An 18,078-nucleotide genomic window follows, 5' to 3' on the forward strand; every position below is an offset into this window, starting at 1 on the left:
GGCTGTGCCAGGCCGGTGGTGCCGCGGGCAGAAGAGCGGTACCCAGGCTCGCAGCCGGCGCTCGCTCTGCGGCCCCTTTGCTGGGTCACCCCCCAAAATGCCCGGCACCTTGTCCCTGTGCCAGGCTGGAGAGCTGAGCTTTTGGGGGGGGCTACTGGTACCCACAGGAGTGAGTCGGGGGTGTGAGCCGGTCGGTGCTGCCCAAACCCTCCTGCTCCCCTCCCTGGGGCTCGTGGGGCCACCGTGGAGGGGAAAAGGGTTCGTCTCTGTCCTGCCGCACGGGGACACGCCACTGCGGCCGTCCGGGCTGGGGGCAGAGCCGCTTGGCACGATGGGCTGGCACTGCCTGCGCCCGGGGGGCTGGGTTGGGATGGGAAAGGGCAGCGCTCGAAGCAGGTATGAGAGCAGGGGAAGAGCAAATCATGTTTCCAAGCTAATTTCTGTGAAATTATGAGGTAGGAAGCTGTTTTCAGGAAGTTTTGTCTGTTTGGGTTTTTTTTTTTTTTATTCTTAAAAAATAAAATCAATGTCTTGGCTGGGATTTCCTTCCCCTCCCTCACCCTCGTGCCTTGGCAGGGATGCAGCCCGCAGCCGGGTGTAGGGCACGAAAAGCCAGGTTGGCCTCTGTCCCTCGCCGCTCCCGCGTCCCCTCACGGTGGCGGTGGCCAGGCCGGCTGGGAGGACGCTCTTGCCCACTCAAAATCACCTTTGTGACAGCCAGGAGGGCTCGGGAAGCCCTGACGTCCCCTGGAGGAGAGGGGACCGGGACCAAGGAGGAGGAGGAGGACAGGTACAGGACAAGGATCCGCTCTTTTTGGTGGGAGTGGGCAACAGCGGCGGCGCGAGGGGCCCCTTTGCTGTTCCGTGCAGCGAGGAGGAGGAGGCAGCAGCCGCGTGTTTGATGCCCGGACACACGCCCGGGCTTGCAGGGCGGTTGCTGCGCCTCCGCCCCACACCTGGGCTCCACCCGGGCAGCCGCCTGCACCCCACACGCTGCATGGGGGGCTCACCCTGTGCCCCCGGGGCTGGGGAGCCGTGGGGAGAGCCACGGGCTGCTCCGCTCGCCCCTGCCCGCCCCCGCGCACGCCTGTTCGCAGGACGGACGGACGTGTCTGCCCGCGCCCGAGCTCTTTGCTCGCCGCCTCCCCTCGCACGTGGACGTGCCCGGCTGCACGCAGCGCCTCGAGGATCTGGCAAACCCCCTTCGCCTCGGGCCCGGCTGCCCTGAGCTCCTTCTGCTCCTCAGCTGGGTCACCCTGTCCCTGCAGCTCCCCTGGGCTGTGACCACCGTGTCCTTGCTGCCCTCCCCCGTCAGCTTCCCACAACCGTGAGCACCCCTGGGAGAGCTGGAGTAGCCCCAGAGTTCCTCCCCCTGCCCCGAGTGTTTTATTCCCCATTGCCAGCCCCTGGGCTCTGTCTGAGCATCCGCTGAGTTTTGGGGTGAGGGTGGAGGCAGTGGGCTCAGCAACCCACTTGTCATCGGAAAACAGCCCCAGTCTGGGGTTCGGGGGGCTTTTTATCCCAAATTTGATACTTCTGGCCCCAGGATTCGCCAGGAGGGGACAGTCTTGGCAGGCAGCGGGTTTTTCTCTCCGTGCTGGCACTCCTCTCCTTGCCCTGCTGCCTGTTCTTTCCAGCACTTTGGAAGCACTTTGTTGTGGGCAACGGCTCTGCCCGCTGCGCCGGGAGTTGGCCTGTGGGCTGAGAAGTCCTGGGCAGGGCGGGTGGCCCCGTGGTCCCCCGGGGCCAGCAGCGGGATCCCCAAAGCCGCCTTCCCTTAGGCACAACTTTTCCAGCAGCTTCCCTGGCGGGAGAGCACACAAAGCCACCGGCATCGGAGCGCATGCTGGGCTCAGACAAATCCTGAGCTGATGCTGGAAGGGACCGGTGCCACCGGCACTATCCCCACTGGGGACACTGGTCCAGCCCTGCTGGGGACAGTGTGGAGCCAGACGATGGCGTATGCTTGGGGTAGGGCCAGCAGCAAAATGCCAGAGGGTTTTGTTTGGCAGGGGCTGGGCCATGGTCACGGGAACCATGTGGGGACCACGGGGAGCCTCTCCCCGGCCAGGCGTCGGAGCCCCGAGTGCCAGTGGGGTGCGGGCAGGTCCCCGCTTTTAGAGGAGCAGCCCCGGTGCTGGGGTGAGGCGGTGGCCGGGCGGCTCGCCCTGCCCCGAGGGGAAGCTGTGACGGCGTTGGGGCTTGTTGGGGGCAGCGGAGGGGAACCCCAGCCCAGAGCAGCCTCGCTGCGGGGCTGCCCCGGCCGTGGGGCCGAGCGAGGGGTTGGTGGAGGGCGAGGGGGAGCGGGAACCTCCCCGACACCTCCGGGCTGAGAACGGGCCAAGCGTCACAGCAGTGGCCGGGTGGAGGGTCCTGGGCAGCCTCCTCCCCCATGCCAAGCGTTGCTGGGGGGGGGTCACCTCTCAGCAGCCCCCAGCAAGCGCCGGGTGCGATGTGGAGCCCGGGCTGCGGGGCCTGTGGTAGCAATGGCCCCCAAACTGGTTTGGCCCGTTTCAAACGCTCCCTCTCGGCTTATCTGGCTTCAAAGGGCTCCTGCTCCATCCCACGCACACAAACACGCTCCCTGTGAACCCCCAGGGCCCGGGGGAACCCCCTGCACCCTGAAAACCGTGTGCCCCCCCCCCCCCCTCCAGCTCTGCCTCCCCTCCATCTTCTCCTTTCAGCAGCCCCAAAACTCTCCTTGTTGCACCCATGGGTGCCCCGTGCCGGGGGGGTCCGAGGGGATGCAGCAGAAAGGACCTGTTGGACCATGGCCATGGTGGTGGTGGGGACCGACGGTGATTTTTTGGAGCATCATGAAGGCAGCGGAGATGCGGCTCCGCTGCCCAGCATGGGGCAGCCGGGACCCCCGGGCACCCCACCGGCACCCCGGCCGTGCCGGAGCTTTTTGCGGAGCCGCCGCAAGCCCCAAAAGCGCAAACTTGGCTGCGAGGCGAGCGGGTTCCGAGCGCACATGCAAAACAACGGCGAGGAGACTGGTTGGGTAAGCTCCCGGGGCGGGCCCGCGCCACGGCCCCACGCCCGCCGCAGACGGCATCGCCCACCCTGTGCCGGGGCGCCCGGCACCCGCGTAGCACCCAGGGGTGCACCCGCCTGCCCGGGAGGATGCTGCAGGCCAACGGCCCTCCGGGGCCACCCAACAAGGTACGTGCCGGCCGGTCTCGCACCCGTCGGTGTGGCTGTCCCCAACGCGGGTCCCCAAGGAAAGCCGGCGGCACCGGCTCTGCCACCGGTCCCCGTGTGCCGGGTGGAAGGGGACAGCGTGGATGCCGGGCCTGCCAGCTGCCTGCTCCCGGCCAGCTTTGGCCAAGAGGGTTTTATTTTCTTCTCCCCTCGTGCCTCGGTTTCCCCGGCGTGGCTCGTGGCACATGTGCGCCGCGGCCAGGCTGCGTGGTGCCGCATCGGCCACTCCCTGCTTGAAACGCCGATGGCACCGGTGGCCACAGGCTTCCCCGGGGACCTGGTTTTGGGGACAGGTGCTCAGTGGTGCTTAGGGGGCGGGAGAGGACAACATGCACCCTGGAGCTGGGGTGTCGCTGGGGACATGGCTCTGTCACCCCACGGAGGAAGGGAGATGGGTGCCTCTAGCCTGGGGGGTCAGTGACCACTTTAGGGACCCCCCCTCGACCGGGTTTATTTAACTCTGTGTCACCCTGACCGTGGCCAGCTCCCCTCGGGAGTCCCCCAGTTTTGCTCCAAGTGTGTTTTTCTTTTTGTGCCAATTTGCTGCTTTTTCAGCACCCCAGCGCATCCCCGCTCCCATCCAGCCCCGTCCCCTGTTCACGAGCCACTTCCCGAGGCGAGCGCTGACCGTTTCGGCTTCAAACCTGCCTCAACTCCCCCAGACCCCCCATTTCCCTCTTTAAGCTGTGGGGCAGTGTCACACTGGGGGGGTGGGGGCTTGCAGGGGAGGCAGAGCCTGGGCGAATGGGGCTGCCAGCGGGCTCGGGGCCATCCCCTGGGGACAGAGGGGCTCCCCGGGCTGTTCCCAAGCCCCTCGGTGCCTGGCATGGGGACGTCGGGCAAGCATCAGCTCGCACGGGGAGCGAACCGCCCTCCCCGCCTGCTCCGGGGGAGGGGGGGACCTGTGATTCATCCAGGCTTGGAGGGTTGGGAGCGCCCCGCTGAGCTCTGCCAAACTCGGTGCACCCGCCGACGCTCCCTCTGTGGGAGGTGCCAAGGTGGGAGAAGGGGGGGGGGGGCCATGGGGTTACCCCTGGGTGCTGTACCCTGAAAGGGTCAGGGGTGACCCCCAAGCAAAGAGGGGGCTCCTGGTAAACCTATGAAGTCCCTGGACCCCCTCCAGAGCTGGGGAGGTGGGTGTCCCCCTGCCCCTGCATTGGTCCCCGGGCATGATGTGATGGTGGCACTGGGGTTTGCAGCCCACTGGGGCTTGGGGAGGCCACCAAAGTAGGGACTGTCACCCCAAAACACTCACCTGCAGCTCTTGCCACCCCGCCCCGGCATCAGCCGCTGCTCCTGCTGACGGCAGCGCATTCCTGGGGGACGGCCACCCTTTCAGGAAGCACAAAAGCCATCCTGGCATTGTCGTCATCATCATCCCGGCGTTGTCATCGCCGAGTGTCATAAGCCCCAGCAGACTCACCGGCCGGCAAAGCCCGTAACGCTTCTGCCGGGCGGGTTCGGAGCGGTGACGCCAAGTGCTGAGCCATGGCGCGCTGCGGAGCCGAGGCCGCGTTGCCACGCTCGCCTTCAAACGGCCAGAGCCAGCGCCAGCTTCTCTGGCCACTGCGCTATGCCAGAGCCGACAGGCAAGTGCCCCGTGCCTGGGGCAGAGCCTCAGCGCCTGGGCATGGCTGAGAACGGGCACAGCTCGGTTCAGGAGTGAGCCGCTCAGTTAGCGAGTCAGGGGCTGACAGCGCGCGGTATGAAACCGCACTGTGGGGGATTTGGGAGCTGTTCCCCGGCTCGCTGGGCTGTGGGGGTTCGTGGTGTCCCCCGCCCTGGCCATGCCGGGGTCGGCCGGGGCGGCTCGGCGGGTGGGGCGAGCCTAATTAGTACCTGTGTGGTGGCAGCGGCTGAGTCACCCCGTGTGCATCACCGCCGGGCCTGCCGGTGCTGAGCCGCCCCTTTTTTTTTTCTATTATTGTTGTTGTTTTTTAATTCCCCGGCTGATTTGAAAAGCAAAGCAGGGAGGACCTGGCCAGTAATTACTGCCAATTAGCCCCTGCTCTGGCCCTTTGGCAGGCTGGCCCCCCATGCCGGAGGGGTTTGCCGGCCGTGGTGGTGGGCAGCCCGGGGGGCTGGGATCAGTGGTGGGGCTGACCGGGGGCCTGGGGTTCTTCGGGGCGGTGGCTCGGGGCTCTGGGGCTCTCTGGGGAGGCTGCCTGGGGCTTGGTGGTGGGGCCAAGTCGGGGTCCAGGACTGGCTGAGGACCTTGCTCAGGGGTCTGGGCTCCCTGGGAAGGCCATGTAGGGGTCCAGGGCTCTCCAGGGAGGGTGCCCAGGGGTCTTAGGCTCATTGGAGAGACAAGGCGGGGGTCTGGGACTCAACGGCAGGGCCACGTGGGTCTCCAGGGTCAGCAGGGAGGCTGCCCAGGGCTCTCCAGAGAGAGAGTGTGGGGGTCCAGGGCTTTCCAGGGAGGGTGCCCAGGGGTCTTGGGCTCATTGGAGAGACAAGGCGGGGGTCTGGCACTCAGCGGCAGGGCCATGTGGGTCTCTGGGGTCAGCGAGTGGCTGCCCAGGTTCTCCAGAGAGGCCATGTGGGGGTCTGGGACTTGCCGGAGAGACAGTGTGGGGGTCAGGGCCTCTCTGGAGAGAAGTGTGGGGGTCTGGGGCTCTCTGGAGAGAAGTGTGGGGGTCTGGGGCTCTCCAGAGCTGCCACGGGCGGGTCTGGGGCTCGCTGGTGGGGCTGCCCGGGGCTCCGGGGCTCAGCAGGGAGGCTGCCGCGGGCACTCGCTGCCGGGACCGCAGGCACGACCCCCCGCGGACCCCCCAGGAGCACCCGCCGCCCTCGTGCCCTCGTCCCTCCGAGGTCGCCTCCACCTGCGGCGGCTGCGGGGGGCCCGGTGCGTGTCCCCTCCTTCCTCCCGCCGGCGGGCGAGGCGGGGCGGGGCGGGGCGGGACGGGACGGGACGGGACGGGCCGGGTCCCTCCCTACGGCCCGGGGAAGGCGCCGCGCTCACCTGCGCAGGGCGGCCCCGCTCGCCTCGGCCCCGCTCGCCTCGGCCCCGCACCGCCGCCGCCGCCGCCATGCAGGAGACTAACGCGTTCTTGCTGTCGGCCCTGCAGCCCGAGGCCGGGGTCTGCTCGCTGGCGCTGCCCTCGGACCGGCAGCTGGACGGCCGCAGCCGGGAGGCGGCCGAAGCCCAGCGGCTCCGCAGCGCCCGCGTCCAGGAGCAGGTCCGGCTCCGCATGATGCTGCGGGGACAAGCGGCCGCTCGCCCCGAGGGCACCGACCCCGCCGACGGCGGCAGAGGTGGGAGAAACCCCCCCCGAGTGTGTGTGTGTGTGTGTTGTCCCCCCGCCCCCCGCCGGCGCACGCGTCGAAACGGGCGGCGGGACCCCCTCGGCCCACACCGGGCTCCGGCTCACGCCCTGGCTCGGAGCTGGGGGGCTGCCCCCCAACCCGGCCGAGCCCCTCGAACACCCCACCGCGCCCCCAGCACCGGGAATGGGGGTGGCATGGCCCCAGCGTGGGCTTGTTTCAGCCTGCTGGGGGGTTGTGCCTCAGTTTCCCCACGTTCCCCCTGCGGGGGGAGTTGCACAGGGGGGGGTCCCGCACCCGGCTTTGGGCTGGGGGAGGGAGGATTTTCTCGCCGCGACAGATCCCTCCCCGTCCCCCCCAGCCTTTGAGCGGCGCTGCTGGCCGGGCTCCAAGCGCCTCCATTTAACATCTGCGCTGGCGGCCTCCGCCCTGACGCTTCGCCTGGCACCGGCGTGGGCTTCACCGAGCCCCCCGACCCGAGGTGCTGGGGGATCGAGGCGGTGGGGAGAGACCCCTCCTCGGCCCCTCGAGGGCCGCCCTGGGCGCAGGTGTGAGTCACGCTGCCGTCCCCGCCGGGGCTGGTGGCGTCCTCGTCCCCGCCAGCGGCCCCGAGACGGTGGCAAGGCGGGAGGGCGGTGTGGGGCGCAGTGGGGCAGCCGGGTCGCTGCTGGGCTCAGGGTGGCAGAGCCAGGACTGGCTTTGGGTGGGGGGGATGCCTGGGCTGCCGATCCGGCTATGGCGGAGGGGACCAGGCCGAGCCGCCGCGTCCCCGCCAAGGTGGCAATTACTGCCCTCGCCGTCGGGGCACGATGAAAGGCAGGGAGGCTGCCGCTCGGCACTGCTGCCGCCCCTCCTGCTCCCCGTTGCCAGCAGGCAGGCGAAGGCAGCGTCCTCCCGCTCCCTTGTCCCCCGCCAGCGCTGCCGTGGCTCCCAAAGCAGCTCCCCCCGGGATGAGTTGGGGGGGATCTTTGCACCCCGAGACCGCCCCTTTGACTCCCCGGTGCTCACGCTGACCCCTCTGTCTCTGTCCCGCAGGCGGTCAGTATGGCACGACCCTGCGCTCCTCCTTCAGCTCCCGCTCCCAGAGCAATGGCTTGGACCCCAAAGCCTCGGTACGTACTGGGGGGGGTCCGTCCCCAGCCCCATGCCAGCACCCATCACCGTGGCAGCTGGGGATGCTGGCAGAGACCCAGCCACTGGCTGCAGCTTTGGTTGTGCCCAGGGAGGTGCTCGGCTCCGTCCTTTCCTCTCCCTGTGGTGGGGACGGAGGGACAGGCTCGCGGGCAGCCCCTCACCCCCCGCTTTCCCCCCCGCAGCTGTACCAGCCGCTGGCCAAGAAGGATTTTGGCACGCTGAAGGGCAGCAGCTGGTCCTCGCGCTCGGCGGTGGACCTCACCCCGCACAAGCGGATGGCGACCATCAGCAACGGGGGCCTGGCGAAGGGCCGGGGCTACGGCACCGGCTACGCCGTGTCGCAGGCCACCAACAACTCGCCGCGGCCCAGCTCCTTCCACGAGCGCAACTACCGACCCCGGCAGACCTTCGACACCCTCTCGCTGCACTCCCTGCGGCTGGCCGACGGGCCGCTCCACCCCCCCGCCGTGGCGGATGACCGCTACAGCATCATCTCGGAGCAGCTGGAGCCCGTGGGTCACCGCTCTCTCTACAAAAGCCAAGGCAACGGCGGCTTCGCCCGCTCCTACACCTTCGAGCGGCAGACGAGCGCCGGCTCCACCACCAAGGCCGCCTCCGACTGGCTGGACGGCGGCGAGGTGACCCAGAGCCGCACCATCCGGGCGCCCGCCATGCGCACGCTCCAGCGCTTCCAGAGCAACAACCGGTCGCGGCTGAGCACCGGCTCCTTCGGCAGCATCCAGGCGGCCTCGCAGGCGGGCATCGGGAGCTCCTACCTGGGGATGGTGGAGCACAGCTCCCGCGCGCCCTCCGTGCGCAGCCTGGCCGAGTCCAGCCACCACCTCCAGGACCAGCGCGCCATGGAGATGTACAACGGGCACAGCACCCTGCTCAGCCACCAGTCGGGGGGGTGAGTGCCGACGGGGCTGGTCCAGCACCGGCTTGGTCCTTGTCCCCTCCTTAGTCTCTTGGCCGGTTGCGGGGAAAATCCTCCCTCTCTTGCCCGGTGTTGCCTTGCTGCGAGGGACGCAGGAGGAGGGATGAGGTGGTGGGCAGGATTTGGCCCCATAGTGATGGATCACGGCATGGGTTGACCTCCAAGCGTGTCCTGCACGTGGCCTTAGCGCCTCTCACGGGCGCATCCTGAGACATAAGGGTGGGGAGCTGCTCCCTCAGCCGGGTCTGGAGTCCCGTGCCCTAAGAGCGTGGTGGGGAGGGAGGTGGGTCAACGGGTCTCCTCTGAGATGTGGGACGTGGTGGGGTGCAGAGGTGGAGGACCTCTGCGGGATGCTCTGCCTGGGCTCTTCCATCACCTGCCTGTGGCTTCCAGGTTTGACGACATCGACTTGCCGTCTGCAGTGAAATACCTGATAGCCAGCGACCCCAACCTGCAGGTCCTGGGCGCTGCCTACCTCCAGCACAAATGCTACAGCGACAGCAACGCCAAGAAGCAGGTGAGCACCTCGGAGCTGAAGGAGAAGGGGCTGCCCCCAGCCCCTCTGCCGTGGCGGGGCACCCCTGGGATGGGAGGGTGGAGGAGCCGGAGGGAGCCCCAGCCCCCAGACGAATGGGAGAGTGTCTGGGCGTCTCAACCCAGCCGGGCTCTCCCCTCCCAGGCCCGCAGCCTCCAGGCCATGCCCAAGCTGGTGAAGCTGTTCAACAGCCCCAACCAGGAGGTGCAGCGCCATGCCACGGGCGCCATGCGCAACCTCATCTACGACAACGCCGAGAACAAGCTGGCGCTAGTGGAGGAGAACGGCATCTACGAGCTCATGCGGACGCTGCGGGAGCCCGACGACGAGCTCCGCAAGAACGTCACAGGTTGGGGACGATGGCAGGGGCGGGCAGGGGGCCTCCTTCCCTGGGGGTGGCACGTGGTGCCCCCACCCCATGAGTAAGGCTGGGATGAGACTTCATGGGGATGACCTCTTTGCATCATTACCCGCCCCGTCCCATGGCTACTCCTGGCTGCGGGTGGTCGGCGCGAGCCCCCTGGGGAGGTGAGTCGGGGTGGACGTGCTCTCCAGGACTGAGGATCCCCCTCCGCGCAGGGATCCTGTGGAATCTCTCCTCCAGTGACAACCTGAAGGATCGCCTGGCCCGGGACACGCTGGAGCAGCTCACGGACCTGGTCCTGGTCCCCCTCTCCGGGCTGGGGGGCTCGGGTGTCATCCAGCAGAACCCCTCGGAGGCGGAGATCTTCTACAACTCCACAGGCTTCCTCAGGTACCTGCTCTGGGCTGGCTTCAGTCCTCCTGCTGCGGGTAAAGTTTTGGGTGGAGGAAGAGACGCCATCTGTGCTGTGTACGCAGGGAGCAAGGTCTCTAGGGCTCGTTTCTGGGGTCCCCATCCCTTGCAGCCCTCGTCCATCAAGGCAAAGCCTGGTCAGCCCCATGGGAGAGGTATTAGCTGCCCTCCCCGTGGTGGTGCCCAGTGGCAGGAGGGGGGTGGCCGTGGGGAGGCCCCTTCTCACCGTGGTGGACCCATGTTCCCCATGCAGGAATCTCAGCTCTGCCAGCCAGCAGACTCGGCAGAAGATGCGCGAGTGCCACGGGCTGGTGGACTCCATGATCCACTACGTGAACAGCTCCCTGGAAGTGGGCAAGTCGGAGGACAAGGTGAGCCCCAGGAGCTGGGTACGGGGAGGGTTTGGGTGCCCTCAGATGGGGTGCTGCTCCCCTCCTCCCTCCTGGCCATCACGGTGCAAAGACACATCTTGACGCGATGGTGGGAAACCAGCCTGGCTCTGTCTGGGCTTACGGGGCACGGTGGGGCACCGCTGGTGCCATCGGGGTGACTCTGGCCACGGAGCCCCGTGGGATCGCACCCCAGGGGACGTGCCAGCTGGAGATGCCCTGGCAGGCGGCACGAGGGCTGACACGTCCCGTCTCCCCCCACCAGAGCGTGGAGAACGCCGTCTGCGTCCTGCGCAACCTCTCCTACCGCCTGTACGACGAAATGCCGCCGTCCTCCCTCCAGCGCCTGGAAGGCCACAGGAGGAACACCAGCGGCATGGTGACAGGGGAGCTGGTGGGCTGCTTCAGCCCCCAGAGCAAGAAGGCGCGAGAGGTCAGCGGCTGGGAGGTGGTGGGCACCGTGACAGCCGTGTCACCCGGGGCGGGGCTGGCACTGGGAAGCAGCTGGTGGTGGAGGTGACGCTGGGGCGGAGGTGGACGCTGGCCTCGGCTGATGGGTGGGTGGGACACGTGGGTGAGCTCAGCGGAGGGTGAATCAGGTGTGTGGGGTGAATCAGGGTGCCGAACCCCTGCTTTGCCACGGCGGGGGTATGACACAGCCGGGGTGACCTGCCGAGTCCCTGCCTGCCTGGAGCTGCCCAGCGGTTGAGGCCACCAGGCACGCGGGGGAAAGGGGACACCAGCGGCGAGAGATGCTGCAGAGGGGACATCCCCTACGGGTCTAACAGTGCCGCCCCCACCCCCGCAGCACTACCTGAACGCGGACATCGTCACCTTCACGGAGGTCTCCAAGGACCCCAAGGGCATGGAGTGGCTCTGGAACCCGCAGATCGTGGGCATCTACAACCGGCTGCTGCAGCGCTGCGAGCTCAACAAGCACACGACGGAGGCGGCCTCGGGCGCCCTGCAGAACATCACCGCCGGGGACCGCAGGGTGAGGGCACTGGAGGGGAGCGTCCCCCGGGGCTTGCCCCGTCTTGCCCGCGTGTCCCCACCACCCGGCCAGTCACAGCCGTGCCCGGGGAGGGGACGCACCGCCCTGCGGGTTGGCACCGGCCTTTCCAGGGTGGGGGACGCTGCCATCGCGCCGCTCGCCACCCGGGCATGGGTCGCCCTGGCGCGGCCCCGTTGAGCCAGAGGAGGAGGATGGGGTGGGAGGAGGCGGCGGGTGGCGGGTCCGCGGGGGTGGGAGTCTCCAAGCGGGTGTTTGCCTCGGCAGTGGGCGGGCGTGCTGAGCCGGCTGGCCCTGGAGCAGGAGCGCATCCTCAACCCCGTGCTGGACCGCGTCCGCACCGCCGACCACCACCAGCTGCGCTCCCTGACGGGGCTCATCCGCAACCTGTCCCGCCACGCCCGCAACAAGGACGAGATGTGTGAGTGCCGGGGAGGGACGGGGCTGCGGGGGGGAGCGCGACGGGCGCCCTCCACCCTTCTCCTCCTTGGTCTGGCCTCCCGTTGCCGCCGGCCGTGTCTCAGCACCTTCCTGCCTGCTGCGTCGCTGCTCCCCGCGGAGCGGGCGGTGGCCGGTCCATCCCCAGCAACCGAACACCCCGCGCACATTGTGCTCTGCCTCCAGCCCCGCCATCTCACTTGGCTTTGCCCTCAGCCCCCGACTCCTCTCCCAAGCGCCAGGGAGTCTCAGCAGAGAGCGAAAGGCTTGAAGATGTCCCCGGTGCTGCCCCGCGGGTCCTTGGCTGGACCCTCTGTCCCCTCATTGCCCCCAGGAGGCTGCAAGGTTCATCTCCAGGCTGCCGTGTGTCTCCTGGGTCTGGCCACCAGCCCTGATGCGATGCCTTTTCCCCACCAGCGACCAAGGTGGTCAGCCACTTGATCGAGAAGCTGCCGGGGAGCATCGGGGACAAGGCACCGCCCGCCGATGTCATCGTCAACATCATCGCAGTCCTCAACAACCTGGTGGTGGAGAGCCCCATGGCCGCCCGCGACATCGTCTACTTCGATGGCCTCAGGAAGCTCTTCTACATCAAGAAGAGAAGGGACAGGTGGGAGCTCCCTGCTTGCTCCGCTGTCCCAGCTCTGCTGTCCCAGTCCTGCTCTCCCCTTCCTCCCTTGGTCCAGCGACGTGGAAGAGGGTCATGACCAGTCTCCTTTCCCAAGACTTGGTGTTGGGAGTCCCCAGACCAGCTCAGAATGGCCTCGTGGCCACCTCCCAGCCCTTTGCCAGGACCCCCCACCATATGGTTGCCCATCACTGCAGCCACCTTCTTCCCATTTGGGTGCTTCTCACCTCTCCTGCCAGAAGCACTTGTCACCCTGCCCGTGGCAGTGGGCTCCAGCCTTTAGTCTTCTGCCTCTTCCCACCAGCTCCACATCCTCAGCCCTTCCGGGCCCTTCTGGGGTGGTATCCCTGGGGTGGTGGGCACCATCCCGTGCCCGAGCGATACCCAAAGCTCATTGCATCCTTCCCTGTCCCAGCTCGGACAACGAGAAGTCCTCCAGAGCCGCAGCCAGCCTCCTGGGCAACATGTGGCAATACACCAAGCTCCACCGGGACTTCAAGATGGTACGTACCACCCTCCTCCCGCCGGCGGGATCCTGGGGTGGATCCCGAGGGAGGATCCCAGGGGAGATGAGGGCAGGGGCTTCAGGCTGGAAAGCCACACCACTCAAATGCTTCCAGGCATACGATGGGCCCCGGCTCCACGCCTGCCCCTCCTGAAGGGGTGGGGATGTCCCCAGAGCATCGTCCCTGTGGTGGCACTTGCACAGCAGGGTGGGGACAGCCACGGGGACAGCGTGGCCCTGTCGGTGCTGGAGCAGAGCGGGTTTGTGTTTGCATTCCCGCCGCCCAGCGAAGCGCAGGCAGGGCTGTCCTCGGGCTGGAAGGGTGACGGCGCTGGTGTCCCCGCCGTGTGACGGGGGGGTCTGTCTCCTTGCAGAAGGGGTACCGGAAGGAGGACTTCCTCGGCCTGTGAGGACACCCCCGGGAGCTGGACTGCCCAGCCCTGACTCTCCCCGCCGGGATGCTCCTTGCTGCCGGCCGTGCCCTGGGGAGGCCGCTCGCCGCCGGACCCCCGCTCCGTAGCGTAGTCCCCGCCGCATCCCTCACACCTTCTCCCTCCACCGGGTTCCCCTTCCTGGGCGGGGGGACGCTTGTCCTCCCTCCTGCCACAGCCTTAAACCCAGCGACTGCTTTTGCCTCTGCTGCGGGGCCCCGCTGGCACCCCAGTTAGTGGGGGACTGCCCCGAGGGTCCTCAGCCCCTGGGGACCCGGCTGCAAAGCTCAGCTTGTCTCGTGGCTCGGCGGAGGGGCGGGAGCCGCAGGGCTTTCGGGGGGCTCCTGCGAAGCAATGCTGGTGGGGAGGGGGCTTCTGGGGGCACCCCATCCCAGCGCCCCGAATCGCGGCACGGCGCGGGGCGTGCCATGGGTTACTCACGCTCTGCCCTGGCTGAGGACGGGGCTTCGCATAGCTCAGGGGGTTTGTGGGAGGTCTGAGGTCCGGCCACCCCAAATTTTTATGGGGTGCCACCGCGGCTGTAAATTGCTGGGGAGTGGCAGTGGGGTGCTGAGTCCCCTCTTTGCCAGGGACGGGGCGGGGGTTTGCGGCTGAGGCTGCCCGTGCCCTGGCTGCAAGAAGCCGGGGGACCTCCAAGCCGCGCCGTCCCCACCCGTGCACCCCGCGGGGACTGTCCCAGTGCAGGCTGAGCCGCCGCCGCTGCTGCTCCGCTCAGGGCTGGGCCCGGCCGGTGCTGCGTAAGCAGGATTCGGGCAGGGCCAGCCGGCTTGTGTTTGCTGGGCGGCGTCTCCCTGCGGGGTGGGGAGATGCCCTGGGTGCCCTGGGTGCCCGGCGCAGGTGGGGCAGCGGGTCCAAAACTCTCCCCGCCGGGGCGGCGGCCGGGCTGGGGCGCGTGGGTGGGCTGCGGGGTGGCTTCGGTCTGCTGGCGGGTTTGGGGCTGGGTGGGGAGGCCCTGCGCTTGGGGGGTGGCGTGCGCCCCGTTTGGGAAACGAGGTAGGATAGGTACAGGGGGTGGGAGGCCGAGGGAGACCGGGCGGCGCTGCCAGGAGGGGCTGCACCCAGGGCTGGTGTGGCCTCCCCAGCGTGCCAGCACCCGGCACGGCCCGGGCTGGGGCATCTCGGTGCGTTTGTCTCCCCAGCTCTCTGTGTGTGACCTCCCCGAGCCCTGCGTACCCCTGAAATAAAGGCCTTGAACGATGCCCGCTTGCCCCCGCGCTCGGCTGGCCCGTGGGAGGGGAGGAGAGCAGAGCATCCCGTGGGACGCCGGCGTGCGGGTGAGCTCATCCTGCGGTGCCACCCCGCTCGCCGCGTCTGGGTGTTGCTCGAGTCGGCATGGTGGGGACGGGAGGTGGCACAGGGACAGGACACAGCGCTGCCTGCCCTGCTGCCCAGGGTGGGGAGAGACCCGCCGGTGGCACCCGCGTCCCCGCAGACGGACGAGACCCACTCGGAGCAGCAGCATTTTATTGCCACGGGAGTTTCCGTGGGGGAGAGGGTGCCGCAGCTGCTCCCGTTGGGCATTTCACAGCCCCTGAGCCGCTGGGACTAGGGCAGGGGCACGTTGCTTCACAGAGAATGTCACCCATCCCAATGCTTGTCCATCACGCAGGAAAAATGTCCCTGCCACTCATGGCGAGGGAAGGGGGCTCGGCACCCAAGGGTGCCCAGACATTATGGGTAGGGGTGTCCCCTGGTGATGGTTTTCCACCACAGAGCATGCTGCCAGAAGGAACCAGCTCCTGTCTTTCCCACCGAGACCTTGGCTTTGGCCCCATCATAAAGCCTGGGCTCCTCCAGCCACGATCTGGGTCTGTGGGGCCCCGCGGGGAAGGGGGATGCCGCCTTTCTCGGCCCGTGGCCCCGCTCAGATGTCATCCTCCGTCACCAGGCAGTAGAAGTCTGTGCGGGCACCGTAGTTGCGTGATCCCAGGTCTGAGACGTCGAGCTCGGGTCTCTGGCTGTCCCCCAGCTGCGTGTCCTCCATCACACCAGCAGCCGAAGCCATGGGAGTGCCGGGGCCGCCGATGCGAGGAGGCGGGGGGCTTCTGAAAATGCCCCCTCGGAGGCCTGGAAGGAGCAGGGAGATGGGTTTCAGGCAGTGGGGAAGGGGCTAAACCCAGCCCGCCCACCACGGGAGGGTGAAGCAAAGCCCAAAGGTGACCTGCAGTGCACATCTGTCCCCCCCCAGGAGAAGAAGCAGGGGACAAGGACCTGTACCGAGGTCCCCATCCGGGTGGAGGTCTCCACCGCTGTCCAGGTAGCTGCTGTGCAGGATCAGCATAGGGTCCTCGTCCTCCTGCAGCTGGGTCTGGGGGTCCCCCATGGCCCCCTGGAAGGACACCTTGCGGGGCAGGGCCAGGCACAGCTCCTTCCAGAAGTCCGATGACGGCGTCTGCGTGGGGCAGGGAGGAGATGAGCTGCGGCAGGACCACCACAAAGCCCAGCCCTGCCCCGCACGGGGCTGCGGAAGGGTTTGTGGGGCTCGGCTCACTCTTCCTGGAGCTGGGAGCTCAGCCAAGGCGAGGGCTGTGCTCCCGGCGTGGCAGCGTGCCCGCACGCCGGTGGAGAAACCGGCCCGACCTGCTGAAACGCTCCCGAGGGCTGCAGCTCCCAGCCTGGCCCCGAAATGGCCGGAGCAGCCGCGGGCCAAAGCTTCGCTCTCAGAGCTGAGGCTTCACGCCGGTGCCCCAGCTGGGGGAGACCCCGGAGCGGCATGGGGCTCCTGGCCGCGCAAGCTCGGGGAGCGAGCACCCCGATCTAGGGCTGGTTTGGTTGTTTTGTTTCAACTTTGCCTCTAAAAGGCGAGTGCCCCAACCTGCTTTTCGGGAGCACTGAGGCACAGGGAGCAGCCCCAGAGTGTCCTGGGGAGGCTGACACAAAGTGGGGCACTGGGGATGGAAATGGGGGTGCTGGCGGGACAGGGTCCTGCTCAGCTCTCACCATGGAGCCGGCTCGCCACACCAGCAAGGTCACCGCGCTCCGGTGCTGCTTCAGCAGGCTGATGGCAGGGTGGGTGATCTCCCGGTACTGGCTCTCAAAGACGATGAAGATGGGTTTCTTGGAAAGCTCCAGCAGCCTCCAAAGCCCTTCCCTGCGAGACAGGCGCGTGGCAGGAGGGCGAAGGACCCGCCGGCTCCTCTCCCCCAGGAGCCGCTCCTACCTGAAGCTGCTGTTGCACCAGTCTTGCTCCAGGTACGCGACGGAGAGGACCACGATGAGACGGCGGCACCGGCTCACGTTCATGATCAGGTCGGCCGACGGCTCTGCGGGCAAAGGGATTTCAAGCCCCCAGGTGCTGGGGTCGCCCCTCCGCCCGACCCCCCGCGGGTCTGGCGCCTACCCGAGTTGGGCAGGATGGTTTGCTCGTCCAGGAAGAGCTTGTAGCCGTAGCGGTTCTCCAGCTGCGGCTTCACGATGAAGTGGACGAACTTTCGGTCATCCGGGGCGGTGGCGTGGGAGACGTAGGCGTCGTACAGCTTCCCGTCTGGGGGGAGACACGGGGTGTAACGTCGGGGAAGGGCTCTGCGTGTGGGGGAGCCCCTGCCCCAGGGGAGGCTTTTCCCGAGGGGGGCAACACCTCTGTGCCCTTCCCCGGGGCTCACCGTTGATCTCCAGCTCGCCGTAGCGGTTCCGGTACCAGAGGAGAACGCTCAGGCGGCACCGGACATAGAGCCCGGCCAGAAGCACCAGGAGTGCCAGGACCAGGAGGGCTGCCAGCACCGCCGGCACGTGCCCTGCTGCCTCTGCAAGGACAGGGACGGGCACGGTGAGCGCGGCCGGTGGTCCCTGGCCCGCGTTTTCTGGGTTTGGTGTGAGTTTGCACCCCGGTGCACTGTCCTGGAGAGGCAGCGATGCCCCTTACGCCCACCTCGATGGTCCCCATGGGGCTGCTCTCCCTGCCCTAGGCAAGGGGGCCCTCCTTGGAGGTGTCCCCTCTCTGTCCCCAGCATGTCCCTACCCACTCGCCGCAGGGTGAAGGTGGCCGTGGCGTTGCTGACCCAGCAGGCAAACACCCCAAAGTCGGCTTCATGTGTGAGGTTGAGCTGCAGGACGCTGGCGAGGAGCCGCTCTGAGGCGTTTGGGGCAAACCTGCGGGGAGATGGGGCCGCCGTGGGTTGGGCCGTGCGACGACCCACCCCGACAGACGGATGGACGGATGGACGGACATACCCCGGGGCGGGCTCCTTACCAGGCGGTGTCCTGGCTGCTCTCGCTGCCCAGCCGCTGCCCGTCTTTGGTCCAGGCGGGGACGGGCTCGCAGCCCTCGGCGGCCGCCCAGCGCACGGTGCAGTTCAGCGCGATCCGGCTCCCCAGCGCCAGCTCCAGCGTCTCATTGGCGGCCGGGACGAGGATTTCGGGGGGCACGCTGCAAAGGTCTGGGGGGCACAGTGGGAAGGGGGTTTTGGATGGGGAAGTTGATCCAGCTCCCAGCTGGGCGGGCAACCGCCGTAGCCATCCCGGCTTCCCTGGAAAAACAAGCTCTGCCACGGGGGTCTGGCAGCGCGCGGTGCTTGTGGCTGTTTGGCAGTGGGGTGAGCCGGTTTTCGGGGCTGGGACAGACCCTCGCCCACCTCACGAGGCAAAGCTGGATCAGCGAGCTGGACCCCCAGCCGTGCCGGCCAGCACAGGGTCCCTCCCAGGTGAAACCCGGTGAAAGCGTTGGTTTTGCAGCCTACCTGCCATGGTGCGCTCGGTGGTGGGCGAGGGAGCTGCCGGCATCACCCGTGGGCCACCACGAGAGGAGGGCCCCTGCGCACGGCGTCTGCCGGGGGGCAAAGTCCGCCTGCCACCGCCGCGGGGCGGCT

At 68.0% G+C, this 18,078-nt stretch overlaps 2 protein-coding genes across 2 annotated transcripts; one reads left to right on the forward strand and one right to left on the reverse strand.

Annotated features, from left to right (window-relative positions):
* The first annotated feature begins 2,770 nt into the window (after nucleotides 1–2,770).
* On the forward strand, nucleotides 2,771–13,231 carry PKP3 (plakophilin 3). Its single transcript, XM_086472237.1, has 14 exons — nucleotides 2,771–3,165; nucleotides 6,273–6,459; nucleotides 7,504–7,580; nucleotides 7,785–8,512; nucleotides 8,933–9,056; nucleotides 9,219–9,423; nucleotides 9,654–9,828; nucleotides 10,103–10,220; nucleotides 10,504–10,671; nucleotides 11,047–11,232; nucleotides 11,518–11,671; nucleotides 12,106–12,298; nucleotides 12,732–12,819; nucleotides 13,196–13,231. Exons 1-14 carry the CDS (start codon nucleotides 3,127–3,129, stop codon nucleotides 13,229–13,231), a joined length of 2,478 nt encoding a protein of 825 aa, XP_086328363.1. The 5' UTR covers nucleotides 2,771–3,126.
* Nucleotides 13,232–15,137: 1,906 nt separating this feature from the next.
* SIGIRR (single Ig and TIR domain containing) lies at nucleotides 15,138–17,992 on the reverse strand. Its single transcript, XM_086472361.1, has 9 exons — nucleotides 17,950–17,992; nucleotides 17,463–17,649; nucleotides 17,232–17,362; nucleotides 16,876–17,016; nucleotides 16,614–16,757; nucleotides 16,434–16,536; nucleotides 16,214–16,364; nucleotides 15,491–15,665; nucleotides 15,138–15,340 (listed from the first exon to the last, which is right to left on the reverse strand). Exons 1-9 carry the CDS (start codon nucleotides 17,990–17,992, stop codon nucleotides 15,138–15,140), a joined length of 1,278 nt encoding a protein of 425 aa, XP_086328487.1.
* Nucleotides 17,993–18,078: the final 86 nt, after the last annotated feature.

Source organism: Leptosomus discolor, chromosome 12 (genome assembly GCF_034619465.1).
Source record: "Leptosomus discolor isolate bLepDis1 chromosome 12, bLepDis1.hap2, whole genome shotgun sequence".
NCBI lineage: Eukaryota > Metazoa > Chordata > Aves > Leptosomiformes > Leptosomidae > Leptosomus > Leptosomus discolor.

Bases quoted from the DNA above. Each gene is read 5' to 3' on its own strand.
- PKP3 (XM_086472237.1), top strand. From the start codon at position 3,127: ATGCTGCAGGCCAACGGCCCTCCGGGGCCACCCAACAAG. The intron at 7,581-7,784 runs GTACGTACTGGG...TCCCCCCCGCAG, and splicing joins GCTTGGACCCCAAAGCCTCG to CTGTACCAGCCGCTGGCCAA. The intron at 10,221-10,503 runs GTGAGCCCCAGG...TCCCCCCACCAG, and splicing joins TGGGCAAGTCGGAGGACAAG to AGCGTGGAGAACGCCGTCTG.
- SIGIRR (XM_086472361.1), bottom strand. From the start codon at position 17,992: ATGCCGGCAGCTCCCTCGCCCACCACCGAGCGCACCATGGCAG. The intron at 17,363-17,462 runs GTAAGGAGCCCG...ATCTCCCCGCAG, and splicing joins AGCAGCCAGGACACCGCCTG to GTTTGCCCCAAACGCCTCAG. The intron at 15,341-15,490 runs GTACAGGTCCTT...TGCTCCTTCCAG, and splicing joins CCACCCGGATGGGGACCTCG to GCCTCCGAGGGGGCATTTTC.